Source organism: Zalophus californianus, chromosome 9 (assembly GCF_009762305.2).
Source record: "Zalophus californianus isolate mZalCal1 chromosome 9, mZalCal1.pri.v2, whole genome shotgun sequence".
In the NCBI taxonomy this organism is placed as follows: domain Eukaryota; kingdom Metazoa; phylum Chordata; class Mammalia; order Carnivora; family Otariidae; genus Zalophus; species Zalophus californianus.
Genome location: NC_045603.1, coordinates 126,565,836 through 126,585,006, shown reverse-complemented (window position 1 = coordinate 126,585,006; position 19,171 = coordinate 126,565,836). Strand labels below are relative to the sequence as shown.

At 42.3% G+C, this 19,171-nt stretch overlaps 1 protein-coding gene across 3 annotated transcripts; it reads left to right on the top strand.

Moving 5' to 3' along the window:
• Nucleotides 1-318: 318 nt before the first annotated feature.
• On the top strand, nucleotides 319-13,038 carry MEIG1 (meiosis/spermiogenesis associated 1). Of its 3 annotated transcripts, none has more exons than XM_027595061.2 (4): nucleotides 319-473; nucleotides 8,129-8,327; nucleotides 8,677-8,843; nucleotides 12,719-13,038. In XM_027595061.2, the coding sequence occupies exons 3-4, from the start codon at nucleotides 8,706-8,708 to the stop codon at nucleotides 12,845-12,847; spliced, it is 267 nt and encodes an 88-aa protein (XP_027450862.1). In that variant the 5' UTR covers nucleotides 319-473; nucleotides 8,129-8,327; nucleotides 8,677-8,705; the 3' UTR covers nucleotides 12,848-13,038. The 3 variants fall into 3 exon arrangements, with proteins under 3 accessions (XP_027450862.1, XP_027450864.1, XP_027450863.1); XM_027595062.1 differs by lacking the exon at nucleotides 319-473 and adding an exon at nucleotides 7,432-7,489; XM_027595063.2 differs by lacking the exon at nucleotides 8,129-8,327.
• Nucleotides 13,039-19,171: the final 6,133 nt, after the last annotated feature.

The window sequence follows — 19,171 nt, the reverse complement described above, 5'->3', positions numbered from 1 at the left end:
CTAATTGTCAGGCACTAAGCTCTAACCTGTGAATTGACCGGTTCATTTAATTTCAACAAAATGAGAAATGGGGTGGGACAGATAGGAGGTACCTTCTCCCAGGAACCAAAATCGCCAACGGAATTCTGTCTGGTACTGAAGAAGCAAATAACACATTCTGCCCGATTCCTCTGCTTAATGGTCAGCCCCTGCGAGCTTCCCATCCCAGCTTCGGCTTTGACGCTCCAAACTGGGCAGGCCGCCCAGCCCAGCCCTCGCACCTGCGCACAAGGGCCCGCTCGCAGGGGGCGGGGCCGGAGCTGGGCGCTCCGCGGCGCCGTGCGTTGCTAGGAGACGGGAGGGTCGCCGAGGCGCGACACTTGGCCTCTCGCTGCCCAGCCCACGGATTCCTGAGTGGAGAACTCGAGCACCGCCGCGCTCTCCTGCGAGCTCCCGGGCGGGGTGCCTCGGCCTCTCCAGATCGGCCATTGAGGGTAACCACGGAGAGCTGGACCGAGGGGGGGCGGTGGGTGGACACGTCCCGAAGGGCCTTGAACGGTCGGTCCGCCCCCTCCCCTGAGCCTGCCCGGGCCGGCCCCGGAAGCCTCGGCTCCGCCCCTTCCGCTCCGGCATGCCTTTGTGATTTCTGAGATTTGATTTTTTCTTTTTTTTTTAAGATTTTATTTATTTGAGAGAGAGAGAATGAGAGATAGCATGAGAGCAGGGAGGGTCAGAGGGAGAAGCAGACTCCCTGCTGAGCAGGGAGCCCGATGTGGGACTCGATCCCGGGACTCCAGGATCATGACCTGAGCCGAAGGCAGTCGCTTAACCAACTGAGCCACCCAGGCGCCCGATTTGATTTTCTTGCTTATTTATTTTCTGGATTAGCTACGGTCTTTATTTGCTACCCCCTGAGTTTCAGAATCTGATTTTCCAGTAGCTTCCAGGCTGAGCCCCGCCCCCTGAGGCTTGATGTATTCTGGGGTCTCCTTTCAGAGTTCTCCTGCGGACCAGTCATTTGACCCCCAGTTTTCAAAATGCTTTCTCCGGCTCAGCCTTATGTGGCAGATTTTACCTCACATACAGAATTGGTGATTTCTGTAAGAAGAAAGGCTTGAGGGACTGGAGAAGGCATGGAGTGGCTTTACGCTGCACAGATGCAGATTAGCACACCCAGACCATGGACTACAAAGGCATATTTGGGAAACCAGTTTTGTTTTTCAGCTGACCCCCCAAAAACTTTGGGAAGGGAAGTGTGCGGACGAAAAAGACCTTATAATGAGACCTTTTCACTGCTCGGGAAACAAGCCCAGGGATGTTAACTGATTGGCTCCTTTGCCATATCCTGATGCGTCTAGGAACAGTAAAATAGGTACAGAAATGGAAGGAATACTAATGCTCTTGGGGTTTTAATACGACTAAAGGTACAAAGCACTTTTCAGAGCGAACAAGGAAGTGAAAAGGACCTTTGCATAGAAGGGAGTTTGAGATGACTGGTACATCAAAGGCTTCTACTGTCAGATTAAAACCTTAGATCGTCAAGGGTTTGATACTGCTGGGTTTAAAATACCTATATAAACCTAATACTGTTTAATAAAATTAGATTTTCACAAAACTAGAAAGTCAGGCCATTGCCATTTCCTGTTTCTGTAGCTATAACTTAGTATTATAAAAATCAGACGTGTTTTATAGTACTTATTTTTTGCCACAACTCTCAGCAAAGTAAACCACTAAATTTCAAAGTGCTGAATGTTACTAGCGGGATTAATATTGCCACCGAATTTCCCAGGATTACTGAAATATTTAATAGAAAAATTGTAAGTTGATCTTTCCCAATTTTAGTCTCATTCTGTTTTTAATAAGTAGAAAGTAAGTTAAAAGAGAGACAAAAAAGTTGGGGGGGTGGGATTTGCACCACTGCTATATAGTGTAGTTACAGTAACCACAGGGCTTCCTATTATGATGAAAATGCATTTATGTTCCCTTTAGCTATTGTGGGAAAACAAAGTTTTGAAATGCGTAATATGTCTAGAGGATACATATTTCTACTGAGTAAAAAAATATTTTTTTTCTCCAATAGCTTAACTCGTCTGTTGAACAGTTCTTCTGTTGAAAGCATTTTTAAATTTTTTTAAAAGATTTTATTTATTTGAGAGAGAGAGAGAGCACGAGGCAGGGAGGGACAAAGGGAGAGGGAGAAGCAGACTCCCCCCTTAGCGGGAAGCCCGACACAGGACTCAGTCCCAGGACCCATGAGATCATGACCTGAGCTGAAGGCAGATGCTTAACCAACTGAGCCTCCTAGGCACCCTTGTTGAAAGCATTTTTATATTTATAGTTGACATGATTGTTTTGTTTAAAAGTGGCAAAAGGTTACATAGACGACCTTCAGGAAAGTACTTTTTGAATGAATACGAGTATATAAAAGTATTCTGTTATGTATCAAAAAGCAAAAATGGGTAAAACAAAAAGTATGATTGTGCCACTACTTTTAGAAAATGTGCTTCATCTATAAAAGCAATATAATACAGCCAAAATTCATATAACAAGCATAACTAATTCTGAAAGTCTTTTTATACAGCAAATTTGCACCTTTTTTCCTCTCATGTTTCTTAGTGTCATTTTTCTATGAAAAAATAGGTTATATATAGTTGTATATGTTAATGGATTGTCAGGCTGTACCACATATGTCCAACTCACTGTTGGTCCTATCTAGTGTGCAGCAACAAAGCAGTGAACCTCCCATTGAAATGAATGGAATGAAATAGAAACCAAAAGAATAGTAGAATAAATCAATAAAACTAGGAGGTTGTTCTTTGAAAGAATTAATAAGATCAATAAACCCCTGGCCAGACTTATCAAAAAGAAGAGAAAGGACCCAAATAAATGAAATCATGAATGAAAGAGGAGAGCTCACAACCAACTCCAAAGAAATACAAACAATTATAAGAACATACTATTAGCAACTATATGCCAACAAATTAGGCAATCTGGAAGAAATGGTTGCATTCCTAGAGATGCATAAACTACCAAAACTGAAACAGGAAGAAATAAAAAACTTGGAACAGACCCATAACCAGCAAGGAAATTGAATTAGTAATCAAAAGTCTCCCAACAAACAAGAGTCCAAGGCTGGATGGCTTCCCAGGGGAACTCTACCAAACGTTTAAAGAATTAATACCTCTTCCTCTGAAGCTGTTTCAAAAAATAGAAACGGAAGGAAAACTTCCAAACTCTTTCTATGAGGCCAGCATTACCTTGATCCTAAAACCAGAAAAAGACTCCACCAAAAAGAATTACAGACGAATATCCCTGATGAACATGGATGCCAAAATTCTCACCAAGATACTAGCCAATAGGATCCAACAGTACATTAAAAGGATTATTCACCATGACCAAGTGGGATTTATTCCTGGGCTGTACGGGTGATTCAACATCCACAAATCAAGCAATGTGATACACTACATCAATAAAAGAAAGGACAAGAACCATATGATCCTCTCAACAGATGCAGAAAAAGCATTTGACAAACTACATTATCCTTTCTTGATTAAAACTCTTCACAGTGTAGGGAAACAGGGAACGTACCTCACTATCATAAGAGTCATATTCACAAAGCCCACAGGGAATATCATTCTCAATGGGGAAAATCTGAGAGCTTTTCCCCTGAGGTCAAGAACACAACAGGGATGTCCACTCTCACCACTGTTGTTCAACATAGTACTGCATGCAAGCCCTAGCCTCAGCAATCAGACATCAAAAAGAAAGAAAAGGCAAAGAAGTTGAATTGGCAAAGAAGTCAAACTCTCACTCTTTACAGATATTATACTCTATGTTGAAAACCCAAAAGAATCCACCCCAAATTGCTAGAACTCATACAGGAATTCAGCACCGTGGCAGATTATAAAATCAATGCACAGAAATCAGTTGCATTTCTATACACTAAGGAGACAGAAGAAAGAGAAATTAGGGAGTCAATCCTATTTACAATTGCACCCAAAATCATAAGACACCTAAGAATAAACCTAACCAAAGAGGCAAAGGATCTGTTCTCAGAAAACTATAGAACACTCATGAAAGAAATTGAGGACGACATAAAGAAATGGAAAAATGTTCCATGCTCATGGATTGGAAAAAAAAATGTTGTTAAAATGTCTATGCTACCTAGAGCAATCTACACATTCAAAATATCATCAACTTTTTTCACAGAGCTGGAACAAATCATCCTAAAATTTGTATGGAACAAGAAAAGACCTTGAATAGCCAAAGGAATATTGAAAAAGAAAACCAAAGTTGATGGCATCACAATTCTGGACTTCAAGCTATATTACAAAGCTGTAATCATCAAGACAGTATGGTACTGGCACAAAAACAGACACATAGATCAATGGAACAGAATAGAGAACCCAGAAATGGACCCTCAACTCTATGGTCAACTAATCTTCGACAAAGCAGGAAAGCTATCTAATGGAAAAAAGTCTCTTCAACAAATGATGTTGGGAAAATTGGACAGCCAACATGCAGAAGAATGAAACTGGACCATTTTCTTACACCACACACAAAAATAGACTCAAAATGGTTGAAAGACCTAAATGTGAGACAGGAATCCATCAAAATCCTAGAGAGAACATAGGCAGCAATCTCTTCAACCTAGGCCACAGCAACTTCTTGCTAGACACATCTCGAAAGGCAATGGAAACAAAGGCAAAAATGAACTATTGGGACTTCATCAAGATAAAAAGTTTTGGGGGCGCCTGGGTGGCCCAGGGTCCTGGGATCGAGCCCCACATCGGGCTCCCCCCTCAGTGGGAAGCCTGCTTCTCCCTCTCCCACTCCCCCTGCTTGTGTTCCCTCTCTCGCTGTGTTTCTGTCTGTCAAATAAATAAATAAATAAGATCTTAAAAAAAAGGTAAAAAGTTTTTGCACAGCAAAGGAAACAGTTGACAAAACCAAAAGACAACCTACAGAATGGGAGAAGATATTTGTAAATGTCTTATCAGATAAAGGGCTAGTATCCAAAATCTATAAAGAATTTATCAAACTCAACACTCAAAGAACAAATAATCCAGTCAAGAAATGGGCAGAAGACATGAATAGACATTTTTCCAAAGAAGACATCCCAATGACCAACAGACACATGGAAAAATGCTCAACATCACTTGGCATCAGGGAAATACAAATTAAAACCACAATGAGATACCACCTCACATGGGTCAGAATGGCTAAAATTAACAAGTCAGGAAATGACAGATGTTGGCAAGGATGTAGAGAAAGGGAAGCCCTCCTACACTGTTGGTGGGAATGCAAGCTGGTGCAGCCACTCTGGAAAACAGTATGGAGGTTCCTCAAAAAGTTGAAAATAGGGGCCCCTGGGTGGCTCAGATGGTTAAGCATCTGCCTTCGGCTCAGGTCATGGTCCCAGGGTCCTGGGATCAAGCCCCACATCAGGCTCCCTGCTCCACGGGACGCCTGCTTCTCCCCCTCCCTCTGCCACTCCCCTTGCTTGTGTTTCCTCTCTCGCTGTGTCTCTGTCAAATAAATAAAATAAAATCTTTAAAAAAAAAAAAGTTGAAAATAGAGCTACCCTATGACCCAGCAATTGCACTACTAGGGATTTACCCCAAAGATACAAATGTAGTGACCCAAGGGACACCCGCACCCCAATGTTTAGAGCAGCAATGTCTACAATAGCCAAACTATGGAAAGAACCCATGTGTTCATCAACAGATGAACAGATAAAGAAAATGTGGTGTGTGTATATACAATGGAATATTACTCAGCCATCTAAAAAAAAAGAAATCTTGCCATTTGCCATGACATGGATGGAACTAGAGGGTATAATGCTAAGTGAAATAAGTCAATCAGAGAAAGACAATTACCATATGATTTCATCATATGTGAAATTTATGAAACAAAACAAAGGATCATAGGGGAAGGGAGGGAAAAATAAAACAAGACGAAATCAGAGAGGGAGACAAACCACAAGAAACTCTTAATCATGGGAAACAAACTGAGGGGTGCTGGGAAGGAGTGTGGGGGAACGGGGTAGCTGGGTGACAGACATTAAGGAGTGTACATGATGTAATGAGCACTGGATGTTATATAAGACTGATGAATCACTGAACTCTACCTCTGAAACTAATTATACACTATATGTTAATTCATTGTATTTAAAACTAAAAAAAAGAAACCATAAATAAATAAATATTTTAAAATAACAAAAAATAAAAATAAATAAAATGAATGGAAATGAAGGGCAAGCGTTTCACTGAAATATGGCTCACTTATTGTTTTGTCGGGTAATCCAAATTTTACATAAATTCGTACAATAACATAACAACATATTGCCTTAAAATACAACATGAGTCTAAACCTAAATTAATAAATAAAGGTCAAAAGTTTTTAAAAAGTCAAATATTAACAATGCCTTAATTTTCTTTGGTCTAGTCAATATACATATTGGTATGCACGATGAAAAAAATGCAAACAATAGTAATGATATATCCATTTGGGTAGCTGCTACTTTCATCAGAGTGAACTGTGTAACTCAAATGGCTTCATTTTAATTCCTTTAAATCTGGAGCTAAACCCAAACAACTGTGAGAATTTTGGTTTCAGGACGGAATGTAAATACCACAACCTTTAGAATGTTAAGTAAGAATGTGACAAAAATATACAGGAGGTAGGGGGAAGCACAGAACCAATTCCCTTATTTTTCATAGAAGAGCCGATTGGTACTTGTACATGACTGATAACATAAAATTCAAACAAATGACTCTTAGCCTCCTAACAGTCTCCATTAATCTATTTTTATTAAGTATGAGGGAAATTTTAGGCCACATCTTTCACATTGAAGAAATATTTATCTGAAATTTAGCAATTCCATCAATTTTATTTCCATTTCCTACTTCCCACCCTGTTAAATCCAGGCTGAGATAAATTTGTTATACTCGTGAAAGCATTTATTGTAAGATTTCTTTTTATAAAACTTTTAAAGTCTGTCCTTCTAACTCATCTTATGTTTAAGATGATATTCACCTGATGTTAAGGATTGATACTTCTAATTGGTGTGATGATTATTTTGACTTTTCTTTTTTTGTACTTTAATGTATTTCTTGACCTTTTCAACACACATTAATTCCCCCTTATCCATGGGGGATACATTCCAAGACCCCCCCACTGGATGCCTCAAACCACGGATAGTACCAAACCCTATATATTCTATGTTTTTTTCCTATATACATGTCTATGATAAAGTTTAAAACAATAATAAAATAGAACAATTATAACAATATATTTTGAAGTTATGTGAATGTGGCCTGTCCAAATATATTTTCCTGCACTATTTTTGTGATAATGTAGGATAAAATGCCTGTATGAGGAGATGAAGTAAGGTGAACGACATAGGCATTGTGATGTAGCGTTAGGCTACCACTGACCTTCTGAGAATAGGTCAGAATGAGGAACATCTGCTTCCAGACTGCAGCAGAGGTAGAAAGTGAAAGTGCAGGTAAGGGGGTGGTACTGTAATGAGTATTTGTCATTGTAATTGAAAAAAATTTAAAAACAAGAAATCATTTATAAGTCCTACTCATGAGCTCTGTATTCTATTCAGCCAATAGAAACATATTTTAAAAGAAGAATGGATGCAAGGGGGCACCTGGGTGGCTCAGTCGTTAAGCATCTGCCTTCAGCTCAGATCATGAGCCCAGGGTCCTGGGATCAAGCCCCGCATCGGGCTCCCTGCTCCGCGGGAAGCCTGATTCTCCCTCTCCCTCTGCCCCTGCTTGTGTTCCCTCTCTCGCTGTGTTTCTCTCTCTGTCAAATAAATAAATAAAAATCTTAAAAAAAAAAAAAGAATGGATTCAAGGAATCATGGTGAAAATTCTGGGCATGTTATTTCAGTTAACTGATACATATTTTGGTAATAAAATGACTCTGAGAAAACAACTGTAAGATATGTCTTTGAAAAACTGACTCTAGAAGTTTGGTGAATAGACAATTACGTGTACTTCAGTTGAATATTTGAACTTCAAAAGCTACTGGTGACTGCTTACATTGTTTTAAAATCAATGATCTCAGTGTCATACAGTCTTACAGCTTTCATGGACTTTGTGTTCGTCTGTCTTTTCACATGGGGCTGTCACAGGAGCAGGGTCCCAGTGACCTCCTGAGTGAATGAACTGCAGTGATTGGATGCCTCCAAGTAGTTAAGATATGGAAAGAGAGGAAACATTGCTCCTCAGCAAGAAGAATAAGAAGACAGTGAGAAGACTGATCTTACATTCCCTTTTTAGGAAAAAAAAAAGTGGGGGATGCAGTTTTGAATATAATCAAATGGAATGGTGGTGAGCTATTTTGACAATCTACCGAGTAGTTAAAAATAAGAGTGTGACTTCAGAAATGTGTATACTATTGCCTAGGACACCAGAATTAGGACATCACTCTCTGAATACAATTTTATTTGATGAAGAAATAAACAGTTCCCTATGTATCTTTCAGGTTTTATTTTATTTTATTTCCAAAGTAGAGCATGAATCCTTCTCAATCTTGAAATTGAATGTTTAAAATTTAATATACGTAACAGGATTCTCAACTCTCTAAGTTTTTAAAAATTCCACTTGTGTTCATTTTTAAAGGGACTTTCAAAATTGTCACTATTATGCTATCTATTAATGTTGTTTTAACATCTTTCAGAAATATTTGGCAATAAGACCTCTGTAGCCATGGCTAGTTCTGAGGTGAAACCAAAATCAATAAGTCGTGCCAAAAAATGGTCAGAAGAGATAGAAAATCTGTACAGATTTCAGCAAGCAGGATATCGGGATGAAATTGAATATAAACAAGTGAAACAAGTTGCTATGGTAAGATGTCTCTACAAACCTGAACTCAAAATATTCAGTGAAAAGTATCAAAATCAAACAAAGAACCAGAGAATAACTAAAAGGAAGCTCTACTCCAATTCTCTTATTTTACTGATGAGGAGACTGAGGCCCAGAGGAGTGGTTTTCAGGTAGACTGGAGGGAGAGGTGGTCCCTCAGCATGGAAAGGTTAAGAACTTTCTAGCTTTTATTGAACAACCATGCTCTGCCAGATAAAGCTTTGATGATAACCACAAAAGCAGAGTCTTTTTCCCTTACCCGGGTAATTCTATTGCCAGATATTCAGTTTATTGTGTAACTATTACTTCTTTCCAGTTTCTTTTTTTTTTATCCCGAATTATCAAGGGGTTAGATTCTGTTTATTATGGAGATTATAAGTGACAGAAAACTATTAGAGAGCAACTCCTGACTTTATTTGTGCATTACACTCCCATGCCCAATAATGTGATTGAGATAAAATCAGATTTAAGAGAACACAAAGATCCTCCTTGAAGGGGAAGTCCCACAAAGTGAGAGGAGTGTGTGTGTGTGTGTGTGATGTAGGGAAGAACAAGCCTATTCACTGTATGACTTGGCAATTTTGAAGAGGTCTTGCATTTCACTTCAGTATAACTAACTGGATATAAACTGTTGGGAAGGAGAAAATTTCCCCTGTTCTTTTGGCTGGTCTAATAATGAAATTGACCCACGACAGATTAACAGGAGAAAAGACAAATTTCATCTAATTTCATATATACAGGTGCCCCAAAGATATGAGACCCAAGAAGTGACCAAAGCAGGCCATTTATATACCTTTTAGACAAAGAAATGATAAATGTATGAAGAACTGACAAGACAAAGTAACTTGGGCTTGAGTACTAATTAGTGGGGGCAAATGAAGCAGAATTTATTTACACAGTCCACTTGGCTCTGAATTCTCTGTCTGTGGTTATAAGGATGTCTGTCTACCTCCAGGTGCAGGGAGGGTGCCTTTCACATGGGAGAAAGGAGGGTCAGTGTCCTTCATGTAACGGTTTCTCAAGTAACTCTAACTTGAAACCATCAGTATGCCAAAATGGCGTATTCTGGGGCAGCATGCCCTCAACCCTGTCACTAACATATGCAAATTTCTGTGCCAAGTGCTTCAGGAGATAAAAATATGAGTACCTGACCTCAAGAAATTGATTGGGTCAGTAGGAAGAGAACCATATTTGGAATCTATCCAGGGTCTGCATCCTGGCTCCTCTCTCTCATTTTTTTTTTTTAAAGGGATGGTGAGAAGTGACACCCTCACCTTGTTCTTTTTTTTTTTTTTTAAGATTTATTTATTTATTTTGAGGGCAGGGAGGAGAGCGAGCAAGCAGGGGGCGGGACATAGGGAGAGAGGGAGAGAATCTTTTTTTTTTTTAATTAAGATTTTTTATTTTATTTATTTTTTAACAGAGAGAGAGACAGCAAGAGAGGGAACACAAGCAGGGAGCGTGGGAGAGGGAGAAGCAGGCTTCCCGCCGAGCAGGGAGCCCGATGTGGGACTCGATCCCAGGACCCTGGGATCATGACCTGAGCCGAAGGCAGATGCTTAATGACTGAGCCACCCAGGCTGAGCAATCCTGAACAGTGCTCTTAACTTGGCTGAGCTCAACAGTTGAATTGTGATGGCAGTGTCTGCTTTAGAAAATAGTTACAGGAATTAAATGAAATCACGTGTTTGAAGTGCCTGACATTGTAGTGCTTAATGATTTGTTGAGTGAATGAAAGATAAGTGTTTAATCATTGATAGCTTTTATTATTCTTATTATCTTGGAGTAGAAGATTAATAATGACATGAACAGTACAAATTTATGCAAGTCAAAATATGTGTGCCTTTAAAAAAGATGCAGGAATTTAGAGGAAGACAAAATCGCTTCCTTTGGGGGACAATCCTCCAAAAGGGCTTCATGCCCGCAGAGACATTTGCAGAGGGCCTTGAAGGTTGGCCAGGATGGTAACCGAATGCTTGCCTTGATTGGTATGTCTCTACCAGTGTACAGAGGTGGGGAGGGTTTGAGCAAACTTCTCTTTCCTCACCTGAAGCATATGTCCTTTTGGGACACATAAACTATTAGAGCTTACTGACCTCACTAGTTGCTCTTAACAACCATACAACTCCACTCTGTTCTACTCAAAGGAGTGAAGCTTTCTTCCATCGACTGGGAGTCCTCAAGTGAAAGGCCAAGAAGAAAAAATTATAAAATACAAGGGATATTTAAAATGACTAAGGGTTGATGAGCACAGAACAAATACAGCTGCTTGGAGGCTCATCCCATATACAGAGGCTATTTCTTCACTGGATGAGATGCTTTTTAGGACCCTAGTAAATGAAAGAGAGCCTGCTCCTGGCCCCAAGAGGAAGAGAGTTATAATGGTGTCTTGAGAACACCCTCCTTTCTCTGCTGGGGGCAATGGAAGCTATGAAAGGCAAGCTTGACCTAAGTGATAGGAAGCATTGATTTTTTGCCTATACTGTAAATGTCAGAAAGCCTGCCAAGGTTCATCCAATATATTGCTACCTATTTTCATTAATTCTTAAATAAAGGAGACAACACAAGAAAAAGAAAATGTGCTGTTAGAAAACAAAGGCCATGCATTCCTTTGTATTCATGATGTATTCCTATCCCAGTGGAAAGTTATGATTTATGGATGGTGCATATGAGAAGTGACAAGGTGCCTGGAGAGATGGTGGTGAAGAGCGTTCGATTATCTAGACCATGACACGTGAGTGATCAGGTTTTGACAATGATAGAGTAAATCTTAAAAAATCCAGAAGAAATATACCAAACAACAAGAGAAATGTATTGACCTGATCATGATCCAGAAAGTAGAACATGAATTTGGAGAGGACGGGGAGAAAAATGTCCAAACTAGGTCAAGCCAAATAATAGAGTAAGCAAACCAATATGACATATGAGAAAGAATAGTGGGGAGAAGGTAAGAAAAGATAGTGGAGGATTAAATTCATGACCTCAAATTTCTATTAAAAATTGGGTTTCAAGGGGCACCTGGATGGCTCAGTTGGTGGATCATGAGGCTCTTGATCTCAGGGTTATAAGGTGCAGCTCCACACTGGGTGTGGAGATTTTTTTAAAAAAATAAAATAAAATCTTGGGGCGCCTGGGTGGCTCAGTCGTTAAGCGTCTGCCTTTGGCTCAGGTCATGATCCCAGGGTCCTGGGATCGAGCCCCGCATCGGGCTCCTTGTTCAGCAGGGAGCCTGCTTCTCACTCTCCCTCTGCCTGATGCTCCCCCTGCTTGTGCTCTCTCTTCCTCTCAAATATAAATAAATAAATAAATAAATAAATAAATAAATAAATAAATAAAATCCTTTAAAAAATTGTTTTTTCAAGCTGAACTTGTGATATGGATTTGAGGAATGCATATGCACCTTTAGGTGTCTTGAGTCTAGCTGGTTCCATTTGTCACTGGTGTGACATCAACACTCAGCAGCCAAGTGCTTTCAGAGTGGGGCCTGAGCCTAATTTCCTCCTCGGGCATTACTTTTAGAAATTAAGAAGTAATAATGTTTGAAATAATTTGTAAACGTAAGAAAAAGTTTTGAGTGTTTTGAATGTTTCCCCTATCTTGGCCACTGAGTAGAAATTTAAATCTAGAAATTGGGATCTAGAGACAAGCACCAAATTAGCTATTTTGCAGTATAAGGATACAACTTAGGATGTGTTTGAGGTGTGTATAATACTCTCTTGAGAGCTCAAGTATTTTTAGATTTAATTTTATGCTTCAATTTTTGGATGTGAGATATACTGTTAACTATTTGTTAGTAAATTATTATATAAAAATAAAACCAGCATCATGGAATTCGTATTCTGGTTTCTGATGTGCAGGTAGATCGTTGGCCAGAGACGGGATACGTGAAGAAACTCCAGAGAAGGGACAATACTTTCTATTACTACAACAAACAGAGGGAGTGTGATGACAAGGAAGTCCACAAAGTAAAAATTTATGCTTACTAGCCTTTGTTCTTTGTGTTATTTGTCATTACTTAGGACTTCATTGCTTCATTCTACATCATGTAAATGTCATTTTACAAAATAATTCAAAATGCAGACTTCAGCTGAATGCTATGAAACACAAAAGCCATGAAACCATGAAACCATCCTGTTCTGTTCTAAAATATAATTGCAGAAGCATTAAAGTTGTATCCATCTTGGTCCTGTTCTTCTGATTATTTTAAATGAGGTAGACTAACCATGATGCACAGAAAGAGACAGCCCCATCTGAAACCATTCCAGTGGTGAGGCTAGTTATGTATAGGTTAGTGCTCCATACTCCCTACCCCCACCCCCAGACTTTACCACTTTCTAAGACCACCATTCTGAACTGTCAGATCTGCCTCTTGTGGCCTGAGGGCTTTCTCTTGTCTCTGGAGTCCTTTGCCTCTTGCTGGGTAGATTGGAAATGCCAAGGGCTTCTGGCCCTTGGGAGCAGCCCTCAACGAATAACTGATGGGGAGGAGGTGTTCAAAAGCTCCAGCTGCCCGGTACCTCAGAGGAATCCATCAGAGGTGTGTGCTTTACACTGGCACCCAGTTTCCCAGCAGAATGAAGCTTCAGTCCCCTGCAGCGGTGTCTGGCTGGATCACAGAGTCTATTGGCTGTCTCCCTCCATTGCCACTCCCCCCACTCCCTGCCAGGGATTCCCTTCATCCTGAATCGGCTCCTTGTATGTGGAGCCTTGTCCCAGGATTGGCTTCTGGGTTCCCAATCTAGACAATTCCTGTTCCAGTCCTGCTTGGAGTCACTGCAGAAACAGCCCGAGTGCTAATGAGCTAGGCAATAATTAACCTGTAAGACATAGGAGGTCCCCAAAATTCATGAGTCTTGAGTGCTTTGAGGTTAAATGATGAAAGACACCCTTTCTATTTTAACTATGTTTTCACTAGATTTTTTTGTCACCATTCATAAGCCCTGACCTTTAAATAGATTTTTGGATATGGGGATCATAACCATCAATTCATCCAACTTCAGCTCCCGTTTTCTAGAACTATCTGTACCCGTGAAGCTCCATTAGTTTTCCTAAATCAATGTTGTGCTTCTTCAGCATTTTTTTCTTTTTGAGCTAAAACATCACAGGAAGGAAAGATTGGCAAACTTTTTTTATGCCTTTCCCAGCGTTGCTTGAGATCATCTCACCACTTTGAAGCCATTTATCTGAACCCCTCTGCTCATGCTTTTTATCATCCTCTTTCAGATTTGGCAAACGCCTCAGTACTGATCATAAGGGATCTTCTGAATCTGATAATGCTTTTTTTTTTTTAACCTACTGTGATACAAGACATCCCCTGACATCCGCATTGCCTCCAAATACACCCTTCTCCCTGAAACCTGTGCATATGGTACCTTACACAGCAAAAGACAGTTTGCAGATGTGATTAAGTTAAAGATCTTGAGATGGGAAATTATCCTAGAATATCTGGGTGGGCCCAAAGTATCACTCGGGCCCTTAGGGCAGCAGGCTGGTCAGAGTTAGGGAAAGAGGTGTGACAATGGAAGCAAAGGTCTGAAGGGATGTAAGGAAGGAACCAAAGTCCAATGAATGCAGAAAGCCTCTAGAAGCTGGAAAAAGCCAGTAAATGGCTAGTCTCCAGAAGAAACACAATCTTGCCAACACCTTGGTTTTTTTTTTTTAAGATTTTATTTATTTATTTGAGAGAGAGAGAATGAGAGAGAGAGAGCACGAGAGGGAAGAGGGTCAGAGGGAGAAGCAGACTCCCCGCTGAGCAGGGAGTCCGATGTGGGACTCGATCCCGGGACTCCAGGATCATGACCTGAGCCGAAGGCAGTCACTTAACCAACTGAGCCACCCAGGCGCCCCAACACCTTGGTTTTACCAAATAAGACTTATTTCAGACTTCTGGCCTCCAAAACTGTAAGAAAATAAACTAGTATTGTTTTACCCCACTCCGTTTGTGGTAATTTTTACAGCAGCAAGAGGAAACATACCCCTACATAGAACGGATGAAGGAAATACCCATCCATAGCCATGGAGTCCACATGAGCTTCAATCATGGGCTGCCATTTTTGACGAGGGAGCACAGATAATGTTACAGATAATATCCATTCCAAGGAAGTTGGCCAGGGCCTTTTTGCCTGGAACCTTCTCAGTAATTAGCGCAAATGGTCTAAATGCCACTTTATCCTCCGGCAGCAAGACCCTCTTAAGATATATGGCCCTTGGGGAAATACAAATCCAAACCTCAATGAGATACCACCTCACACCTGTCAGAATGGCTAAAATTAACAAGTCAGGAAATGACAGATGTTGGCGAGGATGCAGAGAGAGGGGAACCCTTCTGCGTTGGTGGGAATGCAAGCTGGTGCAGCCACTCTGGAAAACAGTATGGAGGCTTCTCAAAAAAGTTAAAAATAGAGCTACCCTATGACCCAGCAAGTGCACTACTGGGTATTTACCCAAAAGATACAGGAAGTGATTTCTTAAGTGGTTTTCAGAACACACGAAAGTCAACACGTTCTTAAGTTCAGAGAAGTGGGAACCAAATCTAGCCCTACATTCTTCTCTCTCAGGAGAAACGGCTTCCCTCATTCCAATACTTATCAAGGCAGGAACACATTGAACTCATTTAGCAATTTCACAGACTATGGATTTTATATTCCGCAGGGATAATGGCTAGAAATCACTGGTTCTCTAATTTTATGGTTCAGGAATTAGGATTTCTGAACATACGTCATCAAGATAATGGGTGACGGAGAAGATCAAATCCTTCTATGATTTAAAATAGGCATCTAAGCATGACTGACCCCTTTCTTTACCATGATTAGTGTGCATATAGTAAGAAAGAGGGGGGCGCCTGGGTGGCTCAGTCAGTGAGCTGTACTTCTTGATTTCGGCTCAGGTCCTGGGATCAAGCCTCGAGTTGGGCTCCGCACTCAGCACAGAGTCTGCTTTAATTTCTCTCTCTCCCTCTCCCTCTGCCCCAACCCCCTTGCTCTCTCTCTCTCAAATAAATAAATACATCTTTAAAAAAAAAAAAGAGGGAGGGAGGGAGGGGGAAGAAGAGAAGGAGGAAGAAAAGTGGGAGAGAGAAGGAAAAGGGGAGGGGGAGGGGTAGATAGGAAAGGAGACAGAGACAGAGACCCAGGTATGATGGGACCCTAGGAAAAGCTGCTGGGGATGGGAGTCTGTTGGCTGTTGAGGAAGAACATAATGGCCTCTCCCTCTTAGGTAAGTCCATCAGAGGCAGATAGACACCCTTGGTCATAAGAAGAGTATAGACCTTTTATAACCCAAGGAAGGCTACCACTCCCAATAATCTTTAGCATGTAAAACTACTAGTTTTAGAGAAAGAGGTAGAGAAATTTCTATAGGATCCAAGGACCCTCCCAGGAGGAAAGAGAAGACTCCATCCTTTTTGAAGTTCAACATTATTAGAACTTCTCTGATGGGCAAGAAAGGACACCAAGAAACCTCAAAAGGAAATATAGTGATGAGGGAAGGGAGAGTCTGTACTGGAGTCTACTGGTGGTGAAGCAAGATGAGCCATGGCGGAGTGTGCGGGGGCAGGAAGGAGCCTGTGGCCCTGCCATCTTGGTCCTGCAGGTGTGCTCCATGAGGGACTAATGAGTTACCATCTTGGGAGCCCATGCTGGGCACCATTAAAATCATAGTGTGTCTCAGATTGTAGGGTCAGTTTTCCAAAGTGAAGCACTGAGAGTTGAAAAGCTGGGGTCATTCATTGAACTTCTAGAAGTAGGAGTCAAGTGGGAGCTGGGAGAGAATGCAGTGGGGGAGGGCCCTTCCAGGAATGTGGAGAAGCAAAACCAGAAAAGGAAGCTACAGACCAGAGAGGGGATGGCCTGTTGGAGCAGTGACGGTCCAAATCCTGGGAATGGTGCAAACACCACTGCCTTCTGCGTCCCAGTTCTTCTTCCCAGTCAAAAGCATCTCATACTTTCCTTTTGCCATACTGCATGGGGACCCTACGAGAAGGTATGGAGTAGAACTGACCCCATGGTGGGGAAAGGGGAGAAAGGCACTGAGCATACCATTTTCCAACGCGGAAAGTCAAAAAATCAAAATGTGTTGGACCTAAAACAAGCCTCAGAGGACCGGTGGCCCAACAGTTGAGGAAATCCAGGCCCACAGAGGGGTGAGGTATGCCCGAGGCTTCACTGTGGCTGAGATTCTAGGCTTAGCCCAGACCCCTTCTGCATACCACCTGTCTACGTGTAACAAGTCTGCTCGGGAACAAGGGCAGAGGAACCTCTCAAAAGGCCCTGGTCCAGAGACTGATAACTGTACATTCAAGTCATGTTACTGTCCTTCTGTTTACTTATGGCTATAGCTCCTTCTTGTCAAATCCCCCAAGAATAATTGAGAGTGAGAGCTATACATTACTAGCTATCAATGGAACAGTTTGGGCAGGGCCTATACATGGCCCGAACTGATACCCTGATGACCTCTGAGACAACACACAACCTGTTTCCTCTGAGGCGTCCACAGGCCAGGGTGTGTCTGAGCAGGGCAAAGGGGTGGTATGGGAAATCCTACATCTTCCTTACTCCTTGGTCCGGATTCTCTGCATTTGGGGTGCATTCCACTTAGGTGGCCTCATCATTATAAGCACGGTTCCCCGTTCTGTGTGTTTGGCAGCAACTTTGGCCAAGAGCAAGGCTTCTGAGTGCTGTCTTCTGCACCACCAAGGCAATAAGCCAAAGGCCAGAAACACAGCCAGGATGGACCAGGAGAGGTTACGCCCCAGCCCTTGGGCCAGCTGCAGGCCCGTGGGAGTCACGGGCACCTCGAGTGGTGTTAGGGAGATGTCAGGAGAAAGGATGGGATGTGAGAGAATTCTCTGGGAGGGTAGGAAGAGGGAGTGATGGGGTGCAGGTCCTCGGAGCATTTGCCAATCATCCCAGGCGTCCGTAGCATTACCGCTCAACTCTTGTAAAAACTGTCGGCGCCTTGATTAAAGAATAGCAGCTCCCAGAAAAGCTGGAGTTTACAAAATCTCCCTAGAAAGGTATGTTTGGAGGTGACTTTTGAGACACCCATTCAACGCCCTCCTACCGCACTTATGTTTGTATTTGGTATCCAGTATTTTGGGGCAGCCCCCCCAAAAATGTGCCACTTTGCCATGTGGATTAATTTAAGCCAAAGGCACTTGAGACCCTGTGGGCTCACAAGAAACTTCTGCCCCTCCCTTAATCACACAGAAGAGTCTAGACCCAGGGTCTTTCCCAGAATAAGGGTTAGTAGCAGAGAGAAATTTTATCTGCGTGACCCATCTATAGGGTAGAGCAAACATCTGCTTACCAAACATCTGCTCCTCTTATCACCCTGGGAAGTGCATCCTCTCCTCTGAAGTCCAGACCCCCGCCTCTTTCTCCCTAGTTCAGAATGACACACACTTCATTTTGTGTGACTGTCTTTGGAATTCCCGTGTCTGTGTGGATTCCCCATACACACACCTCTTAAATTCCATTCTCTCCTGTTACTCTGTCTCATGTCAATCTGAGGCTTCGCCCAGCTGGAAGGACCTTTGAGGGGACAGGAGTTCTTGCCCCTGACACTGGCATGCGGGCGCGTGCTGCTGCCAAGGACCCCGTCCCATGGGGCCCACGTGCCTGCCCACCTACCTTCATGGCCTCCACATCCCCGTCGTCTCTGCAGCTTCTCTTTGCCTGCCTGCCATTTAAATATGAGTGATCTCGGGGCTTTGTCCTAGCCCACTTTCTTCTCCCCTTGAACTTGAAATCTACTGACTCTCAGTGAGTCCGTGTGTAGGCTTAGGGGAGAAGGCCCACAACCCCCATTAAAACAGCATTGGGTGCCAACATAACGAACAGTCATGGGCATGCTTCTAGAAAGAAGGGCCACAGTACATGTCCGATTCTGGTGGAGGCCCTGGGCCCCTACTCTGCCTCCATCCCAGGGAGAACGCTGCTCTCTGCTCTCCGCAAGGCCTTCTCGCTCCATCCTTTGGTTTCAACCACCCCACAAGACAGACAACCCCCAACTACTCCCAGACACTCTCCTGAAACCCAGATCCCGATGGCCAAAGACCTGCTGGGAATCTCTGCTGGGAGGCCACACAGGTACCCCAAACCTAACAATCCAGAACTCAACACATCACCATTCCCCCCAATCCACTCCCCCTCTTGTGTTTTCTATTTCAGTGAAGGACACCACCCTTCACCCCACCCCATTGCCCCAGCCAGAAAGCCGGGAGTCATCCTGATTCCTGCCCCCCATGCTCCCCAGATCCGGTACATGGCCAACCCCAGCCCCTTCTCTTCAGCCCCTCACACAATGGAGGG

What these genes read in the sequence shown, in the direction of transcription:
- MEIG1 (XM_027595063.2), top strand. Translation starts at nt 8,706, where the DNA reads ATGGCTAGTTCTGAGGTGAAACCAAAATCAATAAGTCGTGCCAAAAAA. An exon ending in AAGTGAAACAAGTTGCTATG is followed by an intron (nt 8,844 to 12,718) that starts GTAAGATGTCTC and finishes TCTGATGTGCAG; the next exon opens with GTAGATCGTTGGCCAGAGAC.